Source organism: Sceloporus occidentalis, unplaced genomic scaffold (genome assembly GCF_023333645.1).
Source record: "Sceloporus occidentalis isolate IW3139 unplaced genomic scaffold, rSceOcc1.0.p SCAF_2, whole genome shotgun sequence".
Taxonomy (NCBI): Eukaryota; Metazoa; Chordata; class Lepidosauria; order Squamata; family Phrynosomatidae; genus Sceloporus; species Sceloporus occidentalis.
This window is the reverse complement of record NW_028316982.1, coordinates 200,672,340-200,689,353: the sequence shown is the minus strand read 5'-3', so window position 1 is coordinate 200,689,353 and position 17,014 is coordinate 200,672,340. Positions and strand designations below refer to the sequence as shown.

At 40.9% G+C, this 17,014-nt stretch overlaps 1 protein-coding gene across 1 annotated transcript; it reads left to right on the top strand.

The window, feature by feature from the left end:
- The first annotated feature begins 5,861 nt into the window (after positions 1–5,861).
- LOC149319573 (beta-1,3-galactosyltransferase 5-like) lies at positions 5,862–7,122 on the top strand. Its single transcript, XM_089508103.1, has 2 exons — positions 5,862–5,908; positions 6,046–7,122. The coding sequence occupies exon 2, from the start codon at positions 6,046–6,048 to the stop codon at positions 6,991–6,993; it is 948 nt and encodes a 315-aa protein (XP_089364229.1). The 5' UTR covers positions 5,862–5,908; the 3' UTR covers positions 6,994–7,122.
- The last annotated feature ends 9,892 nt before the right edge of the window (positions 7,123–17,014 follow it).

Here is a 17,014-nt window from a genome sequence, read left to right as displayed (position 1 = left end):
AGGACAATGTCACCATAAACTGGAGTCACTTTACAACAATAAACATTGGTGGGTTTTGTTTTGCTTTGCTTTTTTGCTTTTAAACATCCAGCTCTTAGAAGTGATGCAGACTAAAAAATTTTTTCAGTTTGATAGGAACTAATTAAAATCAATTAAGTTAGAAATTAATTCACAAATTTATTAACAAAAAGGAGCAGCATAAATTATTTTTTAACTAAAGTAACTTACTGGTATTGTAAGTTGGAATTTCAGTATGAACTTAATTCTCAATTCATAGTGATATAATTAAACAATTAATCAATTAAGAGCCAATGGTTTTTATATTTTCCAGCTAATTCTTTTCTCAAAAGTTAGTTCTTGGATTTTTTTTTTAATTATTGCTTTCTTCTTATTTTTAAAAGTCCTTTATTGTTAGGAAATACAGTGTTTAGGTTACAAGATTCAATCAACTTTTCAGTTCTGTTCTGGTGAGATGTTTAATGTAGGCATTTGATTTATTTTAAAAGGGAAATATTTAATAGTTACTATTTGTAGGGTAATTTGAGTTTTCTAAGGCTTCAGCCTTTGGATAGGAAACAAAAAATATTTAAATACTGAAAATATCAAAGCCAAGCCTGTTAGGGTCTAGCTTTAAATCAGCAGAGTAGCAGAAAACGTGTCCTTGTCTAAGAACTGAGACCTACTCAAAAATAACACAAGTAGCTTTATGTTCAAAACAAAAGTTTACTAATGGCTTTAATCTATATTTACATGGAAGCTATATCCTAATCTAGCTAGTGAATAGTTCAGGTAAAGAAAACTTTATCTCATCATCTTTCCAAAGAAAGGTGAGAGAGGAGGAAGATAGAGGATAGTTCAATTGAAAATCCTGGAGGAGAATGTCCTCAAAGGGGGAGTGACCTAAATCATATGGTTAGTTTGCATGATACTAGTTAGAGAGGGGGGAGTTACAATCAGGAAATCCCTATTTATCTAAGCAGGGTAAAAGAGAATGCAAAAATCTTCCAACACAATTTCCCACTGCTAACATAAATATAATTGAATTATATTATTTTCACACTGGACAATTGACAGAGCCATTGAGGGAGGGTGGAGCTTTGATACCCTCCATGATGAGACCCGTATTTTCAAATGACAGCATGGTCCAATGGAGCAAGCTGAGGCAGGTGATTGGGAGAGGAGTCATATATAAGGACAGTACACCCCCCCCCCATCCTGCTTCTTTTTGACGACCAGCAGTCCACCCCCCACCCTAAATGCATTATGAACTTTGTTGGTCACTTTGGGGCTGGGTAGGAATTTTCTCCCCTTTCCCCGGGTTTTTTTTTTTTTTGCCTACCCCATACTGTATGAAGGAACTGGAAATTGGCTAAGGGTGGCTGCTAAATAGCTTTCAATGGCCCATATAGTGTTGAAGCATTGTTTGGTACGCACCTTTGGCACCCCTTTGTGTTGAAAGGTTAGGCTCTTGATCAGCTTGTACACGTCAAGGGACGTGGAGTTGTGACAGAACCTGCCTTTGGGGTAGACATGAGGGTTTTGCTCCATGTTACAAATTTGAGGGAGTTTGGAGGAGAGTGCCTTATATTTACCTTCCTAGGACTGGCTGAAGATAAAATCCAAATCATCAGATTTACCTCAGGGTTCGGTGTTTGTGCCCAAAGGGAAGGCTGAAGAGGAGGTCTAGGATTGACACCTGGCTTCAGCTGGACCTGCACCAGGCTTTCACTTTAATCATTCTCTCACAGTTTGATGTTTAAGGTTTAAGTTCAAACTAGGTGAAATAAATGGCCCTTGCCCGTCTGGTCTCTTTATTTCACGGTGGGCTATCAATAGCTTATTCATGATTAACCAAACACATTAACCCTTTGCTTCTTACTTTTCCATCTCACAATTCAAACGTTTGTGAATAGGGATTTGGATCTCAAAGAGAAGAAAAGCTTTCTGATATTTGTTTATTTGTTTTTGAGAAAATACAAAATTGATGAACAAAGCTCGCTGAAACCAGAAGCAGTAATGGCCTGTTGTCCAAGAGAAGATTCAAAGACAAACAGAAACATACTACACAAAATGGGAGGCACCAGTCATTTTGTTGTTGTTGCTGTTGTTAACTACCCTTGAGGCAAGCTCAACTCATGGCAAGCCTATGTATGAGACATCTAAGAGACACCCTGAACTGCTCTGTTTTGGTCCTGCAGGCTTGTCTTTCTATTGTCTTCTACCTCTCCTAGCATCATTGACCTTTCCAACTGATTCATGCCTTCTCATGATGCGGCCAAAGTATACCAGCCTCAGTTTAGTTATCCTGGCTTCCAGGGAGAGTTCAGACTTGATTTGTTCTAGGACCCATTTGTTTGTCTTTTTGGCCATCCATGGTATCCTGAGCACTCTTTTCCAGCACCACATCTCAAATGAGTTTATTTTCTATCTATCAATCATAGAATCATAGAATCATAGAGTTGGAAGAGACCAAAAGGGCCATCCAGTCCAACCCCCTGCCATGCAGGAACCCGGCATCAAAGCATGCCCAACAGATGGCCATCCTGCCTCTGCTTAAAGACCTCTAAAGAAGGAGACTCCACCACACTCCGAGGGAGTGTGTTCCACTTTCGAACATCCCTGACTGTCAGGAAGTTCCTCCTAATGTTGAGGTGGAATCTCTTTTCCTGTAGCTTGCATCCATTGTTCCGGGTCCTGTTCTCTGGAGCAGCAGAAAACAAACTTGTTGCCTCCTCAATGTGACACCCCTTCAAGTATTTAAACAGGGCTATCATATCACCTCTTAACCTCCTCTTCTCCAGGCTAAACATCCCCAGCTCCCTAAGTCGTTCCTCATAGGGCATGGTTTCCAGACCTTTCACCATTTTAGTTGCCCTCCTTTGGACACACCCCAGTTTTTTGTAGGTTTTTTGGGCTATGTGGCCATGTTCCAGAAAAGTTTCTTCCTGACGTTTCGCCAGCATCTGTGGCTGGCATCTCTGAAGATGCTAGCCACAGATGCTGGCAAAACATCAGGAAGAAACTTTTCTGGAACATGGCCACATAGCCCCAAAAACGCACAAAAAACTATGGATACCGGCCATGAAAGCCTTCAACTTTACACTCCTTTTCTCAACATCCTTTCTGAATTGTGGTGCCCAGAACTGGACACAATATTCCAGGTGGGGCCTGACCAAAGCAGAATACAGTGGCACTATTACTTCTCTTGATCTAGACACTATACTTTTATTGATGCAGCCTAAAATTCATTGGCCTTTTTAGCTGCCATATCACACTGTTGACTCATGTTCAACTTGTGGTCTACTTGGACTCCTAGATCCCTTTCACATGTAATCTTGTTCAGCCAGATGTCACCCATCCTATATCTGTGCATTTCATTTTTCTGCCCTAAGTGCAGTACCTTACATTTCTCCGTATTGAATTTCATTTTGTTAGCTTTGGCCCAGCTTTCTAGTCTATTCAGGTCGTTTGAATTTTGATCCTGTCCTCTGGAGTATTAGCTACTCCTCCTAATTTGGTGTCATCTGCAAATTTGATAAGTATGCCCCTAATTCTGTCATCCAAGTCACTGATCAACTTTCTTCACTGTTCACCTGTTGCATCCACCCATGTGATGGGGAAAACAATGCCTTGAATGATTTTAGTTTAGTGCTCAGAGCTGAATCTTTGCACTTCATGATCTTGTCTAGTTCTTTCATGGCTGTCCTTCCCAATCCTAGTCTTCTTTCCTTCTCAATCTTAGTCTTCTTAAGATATATTGATTGTAGCCTCCACTTTGGTCAATATTTAATCCAAGATGTGTGGACTCCTTGACCATTCAATTTACTGAAATAGAAATTCAGATTGTTTCCTGGCTTCCATGAAGAACAGCAAACAGCTCTTATAGCAAAATATTTTAAAACAATTTACCTTAGTGGTACAAACAGTTCAGGATTACAGTCCGTAAGTATTTCTATGTATTTTTATATGTGGTTGTGAAAATTGGACAATGAAAAAAGGTGATAAGAAAAAAGCAACTCATTTGAAATGGGGTACCGGAGAAGAGTTCTATGGATACCATGGGCTTCTAAGAGTACAATTCAATGGTTCATCGAGCAAATCAAGGCTGAACTCTCTCTAAAAGCCAAGATGACTAAACTGAGAGTGTTGCACTTTGGCCATATTATGCGAAGACATGATTCACTAGAAACATCAATAATGCTTTGTATGGTAGAAGGCAGTAGGAAAAGAGGAAGGCCACATTCCAGCTGGATAGACTCAATCAAGGCTATTGATGATAGGGTGGTTTGGAGGTCTCTCACTCATGGGATCACTATAAGTCAAAGTTGACTTGATGGCAGTTAACAACAACAACAACATAGCCATCCACCATACAGTAACAATTAGGGTTACCAGTTCAGGATCCTCCCAGCCCCTGAAGTTTCAGGGCCAAAAGACTACATCTGTGGCAAAAAGGGGTGGCGTTTAGCCGCCCATCTGTACAGCCCCTATGGTTTTTTTTTAATACACATCTGGAGTCAGTGGTAAAATGTTATCCCTCTCTGCTCAGCAAGTGTTTGCATTGTGAGAATGACAATAATGTGACCAGTGCATAGAGATTATGTGTATGTATGTGGTTTGAAGTCACCAGTCAACTTAAAGTGTTTCTGTGAATTTGGGGTAGCACAGACCGGCTCTAAAAGCCTGCTTCCCAGTGGCTTGGGGGTGTGATGTTTAGACACTACATGCCCCCAAGACATCTTGAAGCCATCCAGTCAATTGGAGCAAACAGACAAGATGCTGAACCAGGAGCTGGTCCGGGAGTGGTTCAGTAAGCCCAGAACCCAGTCTGAAGCTGTCTGTTCATGACTTGCCCATTCTTCAAAGGCAGATCCTCAGAGTAGTGACAAAGAAAGGAGGAGTATAGGCCAATTGGAAGGGCTGTGGTGGACTTACAAGGTCAATGTTGGGAACCTGGGAAGCCCTGGCCAGTACAGTGGATCCTTGTTATACGCTGGGGTTTGGTTCCAAGATCCACCGTGTATAACAAAATCTGTGTATGCTCAAGTCCCATTAAGTATAATGACATAGCAAAATGGTGTTCCTAATAAAAAATGGAACATCAAGGTAAATTTATACTTTTTTGGAACATTTTCAAACCGTGTATGCTTGAATCCATGTATAAAAAATCCGTGTATAAGAAGGTCTGACTGTATTAGAGAAGGCCGTCATGGAAGGCGCTGAGAAGACAGTATGAACTCGGCTGGATTTAGAGAAGTTTGCCAGTGACAAGGAGGAGGATATGTCTAGGGAAGTGTTCCCTAAGACACAAAGTTTGTTATATGCATGGTGAAGATAACTTTGTTTAGTTCAATAAAGGTGAGCTGGAGTTCTGGCATAGCTCTAGTTTGTGGTTTATAAACTAGGAATCCTAGCAAGATGTTGATGGCCCACAGTCTTGGGGACAAGGGCAGGGCCACATCTTGGGGGTGTGGCATTTAGACACCACACACACGGAAGCCACCCTGGAGCTGTGTTGGGCACTTTAAACCCAGCCCAAATAGGAGTGGATCTCTTCCACTCTATTTGGGCCTGATATCCAGTGCTTGCCAGGGCCCCAAGATGACTTGGGCAGGGCAGTTTCAAGCCGCTCCTTCATGCCCGTTTGTTCCACCCCTTTGATAGGGTTTTCTTAGGCATGGTATACTCAGAAAGGTGGTTTTGCCAGTTCCTTCCTCTGAAATATCCATTAATACTTTAAATCTCTGAGGTCCTTCCCACAAAATACAGTAATCAGGCTATATTTTACTTTAAGTAGCATGGCTGTATCCAGATGTGGGTCAGCTTCCAGGTGCTCCGGAAGCGCAACGTTTACATACCACACCCCACTGGAGCGCTGTAAAGCCAGCTTCCATCCATAGCAGGGCAGGTAAGATTGCCATGGTCTCAACCCATTTTCAGTTGATGTCGCCCCTTTGGGGTAGCCTGTTTCGCTCCTTAGTTCATTATACATCATTGAAATGTTACAACTTCCCAGATAATACTTTTTTTCCCTTTCTCTTTCAGATGAGCTGCAAGAAAAAAATCTTCACCTGTATTTTTGCACTGGCCCTTGCTTTTTTCATGTTATTAGTTCATTTCGCTTCTAGCATTATCTGCCTACTATATCCAAAAGGCATGTCAGTTTTCAACAGAAACAATGAGAGCTTTTTGAAAGTGCCTGATTTAGACTGCAGTAAGAATGCACCATTCCTGGTTATACTGGTGACATCTCGACTTGGTGAAACTGAAGCACGGATGGCTATCCGTAATACATGGGGCAAGGAAAGGGTAATAGCTGATAAACGTGTTGTCACATATTTTCTCTTGGGAAATAATTCACGACCCTATGACCAGATTGGTATCACTACTGAACATGTACTATATAAAGACATCATTCAGAAGGATTTTATGGACACATACCATAATTTAACTTTAAAGACTTTGATGGGCCTTGAATGGATCCACAAATTCTGTCCACAGTCTACCTTTGTGATGAAAACTGATTCTGACATGTTTGTTAATCCTTATTACCTGACTGAACTTCTTTTGAAAAGAAACAATACCACTGGATTGTTTACAGGTCTGTTAATGAAGCACAGCTTTCCAGTAAGGAATCCAAACAGTAAATGGTATGTGAGTAAAGAGGAATATCCAGGGATCATTTACCCTACATTTGCTTCAGGAACTGGTTATGTTCTCTCTACTGATGTTGCAAGACTAGTATATGTAGTTTCAGACAGGGTCCCCTTCCTTAAAGTGGAGGATGTCTTTGTAGGTATGTGCCTTGCTGAACTCAAAATTCAACCAGAAAAACTTCCTTCAGAGTCAACCTTTTTTGGAGGCCATGTTCCATTTTCTCCTTGCCGTTATAAGAAAATCATCACAAGTCATTTCATCACTCCCACACAGAACCTGATGTATTGGGACAGTATGGAGAAGACCATGGATGGAGAATGTCCAGAAGTTCAGTGATCTAAGAACATTTGATGCACAGTCTTAAAATGTAATGTTGCCAGTGCCAAAATATTATCCAGGCAGTGAAACTGTAGTATTGCAACCCTTTGTATTCACAGATTCTTTATCCATGGAGTCAACCATCCACAGCTTCTAAAATATTCCAAAAAGAATATAAATTCCAAAAAGCAAACTTTTATTTTGCCATTTTATATAAGGGACGCCATTTTTCTATGCCACTCTATTTAATGGTACTTAAGCATCCATGGATTTTGATATCCTTGGGGGGTCCTGGAACCAAACTCCAGTAGATACCAAGAACACACTGTAAATACAAGAACTGCAAATGATTTTTTTCTTGAATCTACACAGGGCCTTTTAAAAATAAAGTTTGGTGCTGTACAGACTGGCGCAAAGCGCCGGCCTGCACATGTACTAGGGTTGTCTCGGGGCATCCTTTCCAGATGCCTGCAACCCTAGTATGTTGTAATGGTGGTGCCCTTTCTACAAACAAAACAAACAAACAAACAAACAAACTTCCATTAACTGACTTCTTATTCATAATCTTTGTCACTGGCCTTATCTGCACTGCAAAAATAATGCAGTTTGACACTGTCTTAACTGCCATGGCTCAATGCTATGGAATACTGGGATTTGTAGTTTTTTGTGGCACCAGAGCTCTCTGATAGATATAAATCTCAGAACTCCATAGCATTGAGCCATGGTAGTTAAAGAGGTGTAACATTGCATTATTTCCCCAGTATAGATTAGGCCACTGTGGACTGTAAGTGTGGCTGTGGTGTGTATGTAAAGAATTCATACACTTATATTTTTAAAGGTAAGTCATATTGAAAGGATCTAACTTGAATAAACACTTGCAACCTCCTAGCTTTCTGTTCTTCCTCACTAATGACTGTTAACATCTTGACCATACTCTGATATTGCTTGGCCACATGAATCCCAGTTTTTATCCTGGGATTGTTGGAGAATATGGTTTAATGCTTGGAGCATTTTGGTCGGGGGAACAAATAGTCTAAGAAGGTCCTATTCACCCTGTTTTTATCTTGCAACCAGCATGATGATGGGCATGGGAGATGGAGGAGGGAAAATACATGAACAATCAGACATCAACAACATACAGTGGTACCCCGGGATACGAATTGATCGCGTTACGAAATTTCCGGGGTACGAAAAAGTTAGATTGGAAAAAACTGTTCCGGGTTACGAACTATTTTTCGGGTTACGAAATTCATTTCGGCGCGTTTCGGCGCGAAATTCAAATGCGAAGCGCGGCTAGCGGCTTTCCAGCGCTAACAGAGAGCCTTTTCGGGTTGCGAAATGTATCGGGTTACAAACGGAGCTGCGGAACGAATTAATTTCGTAACCCGAGGTAGCACTGTATTGGGGTTGAAAAATGTAACAGACAAATGGATCTAAAAAAAACCCCACCTAAAAATGTAAAGAAAGAGGGGTAAAGGAGAAAAATACAAGCAATCCATCAAATAAATAAATATGAAAATAAATGAAATTGTGAAAAATTTGTACAGGACACAGGATAACAAAAGTCTCAACACAGTTCAATCAAAACCTACAGGGCTAGGCAATGAAATATTGCTTAATCACATACAATACAACAAGAACACATTCATAGTAAACATTAGTTTAATACATACAGTATTCAGGGCAACTAGATAACTGCAGGAGTCTCAACCTAAATATAAAAGTCTATGGTGGGATACAGACCGCCCATTTGGGGTGGCCTGCAGCTGCTCCTTTGTGCCACGTATTGGGGCCAGGGCAGCCACAGCGACAGCTCAGAGGCCCCAATCTGGCGCTTTTCAGGACCAGGGAGAAGCGGCAAAATGCCGCTCCTCCCCGGTCCTGAAAAGGGGTGAACTTGGGGCTTCATGCCCCAGGACACCCCAGGAAGCTGCTGCCAGGTGGCTGCAGGAACGAGGTGCTCCCCAAGAAGGAGCTCTGTTTCGGAGCTCCTTCTGGTGCTGCCGTTTGGGCACTCGGATGCCCGTGCGTCATTGTCACGTGCCCCGTATAGTGCACAGGCACTGAAAATAGGGCTGTTACAATTAGAAGGCTCTGGAATAAGAATGTTACAATTAGAAGGCTGTGGAATAAGATGTGGGTGGCATGGTTATCTATTGTATGAGAAACTTAAAGTTAATAGAGATTTTAACAATCATTTTATTCAACATACTCTTCTATGAATTTGGTTAAAAGTAAAACCAAGGTGGTGCAAAACAAACAAACAAACAAAAAAACCACCCTCCAAAAAGAGCCTCCATTAATGAAGCTTTTTTATTAACAGAGTAACTGTGTCAAGATAAATGAGTGACATATGAGGACATATTAGAACAAAATCAAGATGAATTAAAACTGAACTCTAATAATTACAAAATGCATTAGATGTAATATGATGTATTTTAAAATGTGAAAATTTTAATAAAAATATCCTAAAAAAATTAAAAAACTGAACTCACAAGAGCAGATGTTGACAATGGGATATAATTGTACCTGGTTTACTTATCGACAGCTTAGAGAAACATTTGTAATGGACAAAAAATTAAAAGATATTGGAAAAGCAGATTCAGATTTTGAGAAAATTGTTAAATCAGATGATAATAATAAAATAAGCAAATATTATAAAGCATTATTTATCTTTGACTCTTCTCTGTCGTGTATCCCTCAGATCCAGACCACAGCCAAGCCTTGTAGATTCTTTTTGTACAATATTGCCAAAATCTGACCATATCTCTCTGCCTCTCCTGCCAAGATCCTGGTCCATGCCCTAGTGATCTCACGACTTGATTACTGTAACTTCCTCCTGGCTGGGCATCCTCTTTCTCAGCTCCGTTCTTTAACCTCTGTTCAGCATTCAGCTGCACGCATTATCACTTCCACCCACCGCTCTGACCATATCTCTCCTGTGTTGGCATCCCTTCACTGGCTCCCCCTCCCTTTCCGCATTCAGTATAAGCTCCTGCTGTCGATTTTTAAAGCCCTCCATGGACTGGCCCCTCCTTACTTATCAGACCTTCTTTCTCCTCACCTTCCCATCAGGACCCTCCATTCTGGTAGTCAAGGTCTGCTGTCTCAGCCCAGGATTTCCTCTGCCCCATCCTGGATTCGCCCCTTTTCACTTGCTGCCCCCCACTCCTGGAACCTTCTTCCCCCACAAGCAAGTCTTTAACCAGCTTCAAAACGGAGTTGAAAACCATCCTGTTCAGAGAAGCCTTCCCAGGCATTGCATAATTGTCGCTTACTATTTGATGTTCTTTTGGTGCCTGTTTATCAAACCATTTCCTGTATTGCTATGTACTGTATATGCATTATCCTACTTGAGAGTATGTATTTTCCCTGGAAAATGATTAACCATCCATTATGAAGCCAAGCCCTCCCTCCAGTCCATCTGCCTTGGTCCAGGCCTTGGAGGTAGAGAGGAACTGCTGGACCTCTTACCTTTTCCCCCTCCACTCCCTTCTCCTTCTGTGTCATGTCTTTTTAGATTGTAAGCCCGAGGGCAGGGAACCGTCTAACTAAAAAGATTGCATGTACAGCGCCGTGTAAATTTACAGCGCTTCATAAATAAAGGTTAATAATAATAATAATAATAATAATAATAATAATAGATATGGAAGAAGATTTGATCAAACCCCAAATGGTAAAATGGGTCCAAAATATCGGTCAGAATATAAATTTGGAACATTAAATTTGCTTGATTGCTATTGTATCTTTATTTGTATCTTATTGTAATTTTTATATTGTATTTCCCCACTGCTGTTAGCCACCCGGATTCCCTACAATTGGGCGGGATACAAATAAATTATATTATTATAAGAGAATTTTTTTACAAAATGCAGTACAGATGGTACTTAAAACTGTATAAACTAGCTAAGATGAACAAAAATTTGAATAATTCATGTTGGAAATATGAAAAAGAAATGGGCACATTCTACCATCTATGGTGGGAATGCAAATTTGCAAAGAATTATTGGAATACAATTCATGAAACAATAGAAGAGATTTTAAAGATAAAATTGAGCAAAGACCCTAAAAGATATTAAGTTAAGCATTAACTAGGAAGAAGAAACAGAGAGAGAACATGGAAGATTAATGTTTTACATGTCAACAACTGCTAGCTTGTTGTATGCATCTAAGGCGTGTTACAAACGGCCATTTAGTACGCACTCTGCGCATACTAGGGTTAGAAAGGGGCGTGCTAGGGTTAGGAAGGGTCTTACCTTCTTCATGGCTCCTGTTCCTAGGATGGGCGAGGCACGTACTAAATGGCAGCCCCCGTCTACACAGGGGCCGGCATTTTGACATCTTGGACGCACAGCTTCCGGACATCACGCAGAGGAAGTGACGCCGTGAGTGCGCGACTTGCGTCTCATGGCGCCACTTCCGAGCCCAAAGAAGAAGCTCCATTTCGGTGCTTCTTTTTAGCTGCACCGGGAAGCCTTGCGGTTTGGCCACTGGGGCTTCTCAGCGCAGCTAATGACGGCGGCGGCAGACTGCCTGCTTTAGGGCAGTCTGTAACGCACCATTGTGTAAAGAAAAAAAGCTCCAGATTTAAAAGATTGGTTGTACAAATTGATTGGCTTTATGCAAATAGATAAATTAACACAAATATTGCAAAAGAAATCGATAGAAAAATTCAAAAAGGACTGGAATCCTTTGATTTGTTACTAAGAAAACAAATGGGGACAAAACTGGAACAGTGGTCTGGATTGATAAAAGGCTACAAAATGTATAAATGTACAGGAATGGAAAATACCAAATTACAAATATTTTTGCTTTGATTAAAATTATCTGAAAAAATATCTTTTTCATTTTTATAATTTACAGGGAGAAAAACTTACAATATATCAGTATAACTTTAAAAGCAAGGAAGATTCGTTTTAAATGTTTTTTTAATTATTGTTAGAGGTAGAGTTTTAAATGTAAGGAGTATGTCTTGTTTGTATGTTTTTGTACTGTTTTAAGTGTGTTACATATGTTTATTTATAAATAAATAAAGATTAAATTAAAAAAAAGCAAGTAGGGCTGGGCACGTGTGGATGCCCAGCCCTATCAAGCCCTAATTTTGGCCCCAGGCTGGCACAGAGCACCAGTCTGTATAGGGCCTAAGTCCAATTGAATTCACTGGTGATCACTCCTTAGGAAGTGAGCAAAGGATCTGGTGTTGTTCTGTCAGTTTTTTTCTCTCTCTCTTTCCATAGATGCTGAAATAATGTGTGCCCATCCTGGTATTCTCTACTCCTCTTTTGGCAGGTCAAGATGTAGGAGATTTTCACATGGGCAAAAGTGACAGGAACATAGCAGGATGCTCCCATTGCTATCGTGCAATTGTGCAAAGTTTATCAAACGTCCCACAATCACATCATTACTTTGCAAATAAAGAGGAATTCTAGCACTGCTTTTTATTCATGGGACTTTCCCATGTTTATGCAAAGTATGGTTATACAGTGTTTATGCAAAGTATGGGTGGGGAGAGTTCATCTCTCTCTTTCCATAGATGCTGAAATAATGGGTGCCCATCCTGGTATTCTCTACTCCTCTTTTGGCAGGTCAAGATGTAGGAGATTTTCACATGGGCAAAAGTGACAGGAACATAGCAGGATGCTCCCATTGCTATCGTGCAATTGTGCAAAGTTTATCAAACGTCCCACAATCACATCATTACTTTGCAAATAAAGAGGAATTCTAGCACTGCTTTTTATTCATGGGACTTTCCCATGTTTATGCAAAGTATGGTTATACAGTGTTTATGCAAAGTATGGGTGGGGAGAGTTCATCTTGAAAAGTAAAGATAAAGTGAAGAAACTATGTAGATGTCCAAGGGGAGAGTAATGGACAGAGGATGTTTGTGAATAATGTACTTTTCAAAACATCCTTTTTATAGTTCCAGTAAGGCAAATCACCATGGCTCTGGAAAAGGAAGTTCATTTGACTCAGTTTGGTAAAAGGAAATTGTTGGGTTCTACTTTTTGAAAGACAATATTTTGGAAAATTTAGGATTTTTTACAAGGTGGGACTAATGGAGAAACATATTAACTATCTTCCACTAGGGCCATTCTTGACATTCAGTATAACATGGCTGATGTAGGTTGTGCTGAATTCGAAAAACCGTGGTGCAGTGTGTGTGTGTGTGGGGGGGAATCAGAGTACCTTGACCAAGAAAAGACTTCTGAAAAGAACATTTAGTACAAGAAATCTTAAACTACTGACAATGTTAAATGACAAAATGTCTTTTTTTTTTTTGGGGGGGGGGGGGACATTGTAAAAAAATCTGCCCAATTCAGTGTCATATTTTTTTTTGTCCCGGTTTTGTGGAAAAGAATTATGCAACTACATCAAGGGGTCTCAAATTAAGTCTAATTCTATACTAGAAATGTTTGGATTTTTACAGTTCATGAAGAATAGAGATGCTGTTTTTAAGTCTCTAATGTGGGGTGCCAACATTAAACAGCTAAAATATGACAAAATAGTCCTAAGAGACTTACATGGAAAGATCAGAAGGTGACCATAAAACCAAAATAAGGTAGAGCCATGCTGAAAGAAAAGTGAGGATATTTTAGGAAATTTTAGAAGCTACAGTTCATAGTTATTCTGTTCTCAGGAATCTCTAGGAAAAGCAGATTAAGCACTTCCAGAGCATCCTGACCCAACTGTTAAATTAACTGGTGCTCAGTGGCATCCTAGTGAGGGGCAGAGAGGGCACTCTGCCCTTGGTGGAGAAAAATAAAAAGATGCCAAGGTGGTTCTTCATTCCCCCCCCCCCCCCTCTCACAGAGGTGCCAAGAAAGAGAAGAAGGGATTGGCTGCAAGAGGATAGCCATCAGGCAGCCCTCACAATCTGCTTCAAGACATGCCAATCTTTCCCCTTCTGCTTCCTCTTCTCCTTTTCCCTGGAATTTCTTAGAGTAAAGCAGTAAAAAAAAGGGAAGAGGTCAGAGGGGGGCAATGTTAGGAGCAGCTTCCTTTTGAAAATGAACGGTTCGTCCTCAAACAAATTGCCCTGCTAGTCTGTTGCAGCAAAAGAAAAAAGAAAAAGCCTGCGGGGGGGGGGGGGGGAGAAGAACCTAGCATCTCTTTAAGACTGATTTATATTTTGTAATGAGCATGAGCAGTTTGTGGCTATCAATTCACTTTTTCAGATGTAATGACTGAGGAAGTGGACTGATACCCACAAAAACTCATTCTTATATATGAATCAGTTAGTCTTAAATGGGGTGTAGATCTCTTCTGCTTCTCCCCTTGCTTTTCCTTTTCATTCATCCTCATGTGTGAGTTATAATTTTGCATCTTTAGTACCTTTTCTTCCCTGCAGAATGATGAATCCACTAGAGATTTTAAAGGGGAGGGACATTATCCCAGTGTTATAGTATAAGGTTCCCATATGACTGGATTGGCCATATTAAATCCAGATTCTAGGCATTGTACTCAGTATCTGCTATGTCCATTAGCTGGCCTGGATTCTAGGTTTTCATTTTCACTTATCTTTTAAAGTAAGCCTCTAGCCTATCTGGAAACAGAGATATCATTATGTCCCTTCAAAAAGTTTCTGACTTATGGTGAACTTAAGGGGAAGCTATCATGGGGGTTTCTTGGAGAGATTTCTTCAGAGTGGAGTTTCCTATGCCTCCCTCTGAGGCTGGGAGAGTGTGATTTGGCCAAGGTCACCCACTGGGTTTCCATAGACAAGCAAAGATTCAAACCCTTGTCTCCAGCATTGTAGACCAATGCGCTAACTACTACACCATACTAGTTCCCTGGAAGCAGAGACAGACTGAAAAAAAAGGACAACCCTCTAGGCTTAAAGGAAAGAGCTTGTTTTTGTTATCAACATGTTAGAAAATTCTAAGGTAAAGTTGCAGTTTTGTGTTGGAGCAATTGGTTAGTGGAAAGAGCTTTCTTTTTTTTAAGAAAAGGTACTATAAGTATACCATAACATAGTATGAAGACATGGCAATCATTACAAGATTTCCAAAAAAATGTAAGCTGTATTGTATTTTTCCAAAGCGGCTTGAAAGCTGAGGTGGATGCTCCCAGATAGAAAGCAGATGACAGAAAGCCAGATAGCAGGTAGATATCCATGGATAGATAGATAGATAGATAGATAGATAGATAGATAGATAGATAGATAGGAAAGGTTAGATGTTTATTGTAGGTTTTAGAGTTCTTGTTAGTAGTTTCAAATAATAAAGGAAATTCTTTGAAAAGAGCAAATTCTACATTTCCTTGTCTTTGGTATATGGTATGGTCTTTTGAACCATTTATTCAGGAGATTATCACATGAGGCTTCAACAACATAGCAATCCTGGTTTTGAAGCAAATGGAAACATACTTATATCAAAGCAATCTTTATTACATCACTGGTAAGGTGCTGCACTGTACGGTGCACCAGTATCCATACTGTCCCACTTTTACCTCCTCCCCATTAGTGCCCTACTTAGGGCATGAAGATCAGTTTTGGTGGGTGGTGGGTGGGAAGAAGAGAGATGGAGTAACGGGGTGGGGGAGATCAGGAGACAGAGGAGTAGGAGAAAAAGAGATCTGACAGTGGGTTGGTGGGGAAGAGTGATCAGATGATGGGGCAGCTGGAAGAGAGATCAGGTAGAAGGAGGTTTGAAAAAAGAAAGATTGGGTGGTGGGGTGAGGGGAGAGAGTTTGGGTGTTGTAGGTGCCAAAAAAATAAAAATCAGGTGGCAGGGGGTGGGGGGTGAGGGAAAGAGGGACCGGTGGATTGGGAGGGGAAGACAGATTGGGTGCGAGGAGTTGCAAAAGAGAGATTAGTTTTAAGATCACTGTAAGTCAGAAATGTCTTGAAACGACACAACATCTAAGTTACCAGATTGGGTAGAGACTTAAAATAAAATAAAATGAAAATTTAGAATCCAGGCCAACTAATAGTTGTAGCAGATACTGGCTACAATGCCTAAAATCTGGATTTAATATGGCCATTTCAGTAATATGGGAACCTTACATTATGGGGAAGAGAGCTCAGGTAGAAGGCAGGGTAAGAGAGATTGGGTAGCAGAGGAGCAGACAGAAGACAGATCAGGAGGTGGCAGGGTGGGTGAAGAGAGGAAGCAGGGGGACAACTAATTTTGGCTGCCAACACTTTCCCAAAGGTGGATGCTGTGTGACTGTGCAACCAACAGCAGCTTCAGGAAGGTACCGGCAGGAAAAATTGCTGTGAGGGGGAAAAGGGAGGAGGTGAAGAATCATGGCCATTCACACCACATGATTGCCTGAGAAGTGGAACTGAAGCAGAAAGGACCTACCACACCAAGGCAGAAATGGAATTGCAGTGACATTAATGAATTTTGCACATCAATGAAAGATGTACAATCCTGAATGGAATGCAAGGCAGCAGGGCAGACACAAGATTGTGCAATAAATACCAGACAAAAACACTTTGCTTTTGTTAAAATTTGACTTTTTTAGCCTTATGTGATAATCTCCTCAGACATGTGAACCCCTAAACTAAATGGGTCTTTAAAGTAAATATTAATTATATATTTCTATTTATCAGGATACTATTCCATTCCCTACTTCATTTAATATGGGAGGGTTGTGTGAAAGGGGAAACAGGTCTGTCACCACACTGGATTGATACTTGCTTTGAATATTTAGTGTGTGTGTGTGTATCCATACAAAAAGGAAAACAGGGTTTTCAGGGGTTTATTCATGACCTGGTACACACTGCCAGGAATCAACGTCCTGGTGGCGATAGTAGGGCTCGGGACTGTGCACCAACCGCATGGTCCCGAGCCCTACTACATGTGGGCAGCGCCATTACAGCACTGCCCTGCCCACATGGGGAGCACGTGCATGTCCCAGGGCCCACACATCATGCAAAGGAAGAGACGTTGTAAGGGCTGCGATGCAGCCCTTACGACATCCGAAAAAGGAGCCACTAGGCAGCTCCTTTTTTTGGTCCACAGCACTGCTGGGTGGTTTGGTTGCTATGACAATGCTGTGGACCAAAAACAGGTGCCTACAGACTGCCCTGAAA

Excerpts from the sequence above, each read along its gene's own strand:
- LOC149319573 (XM_089508103.1), top strand. The coding sequence starts at position 6,046 with ATGAGCTGCAAGAAAAAAATCTTCACCTGTATTTTTGCACTGGCCCTT.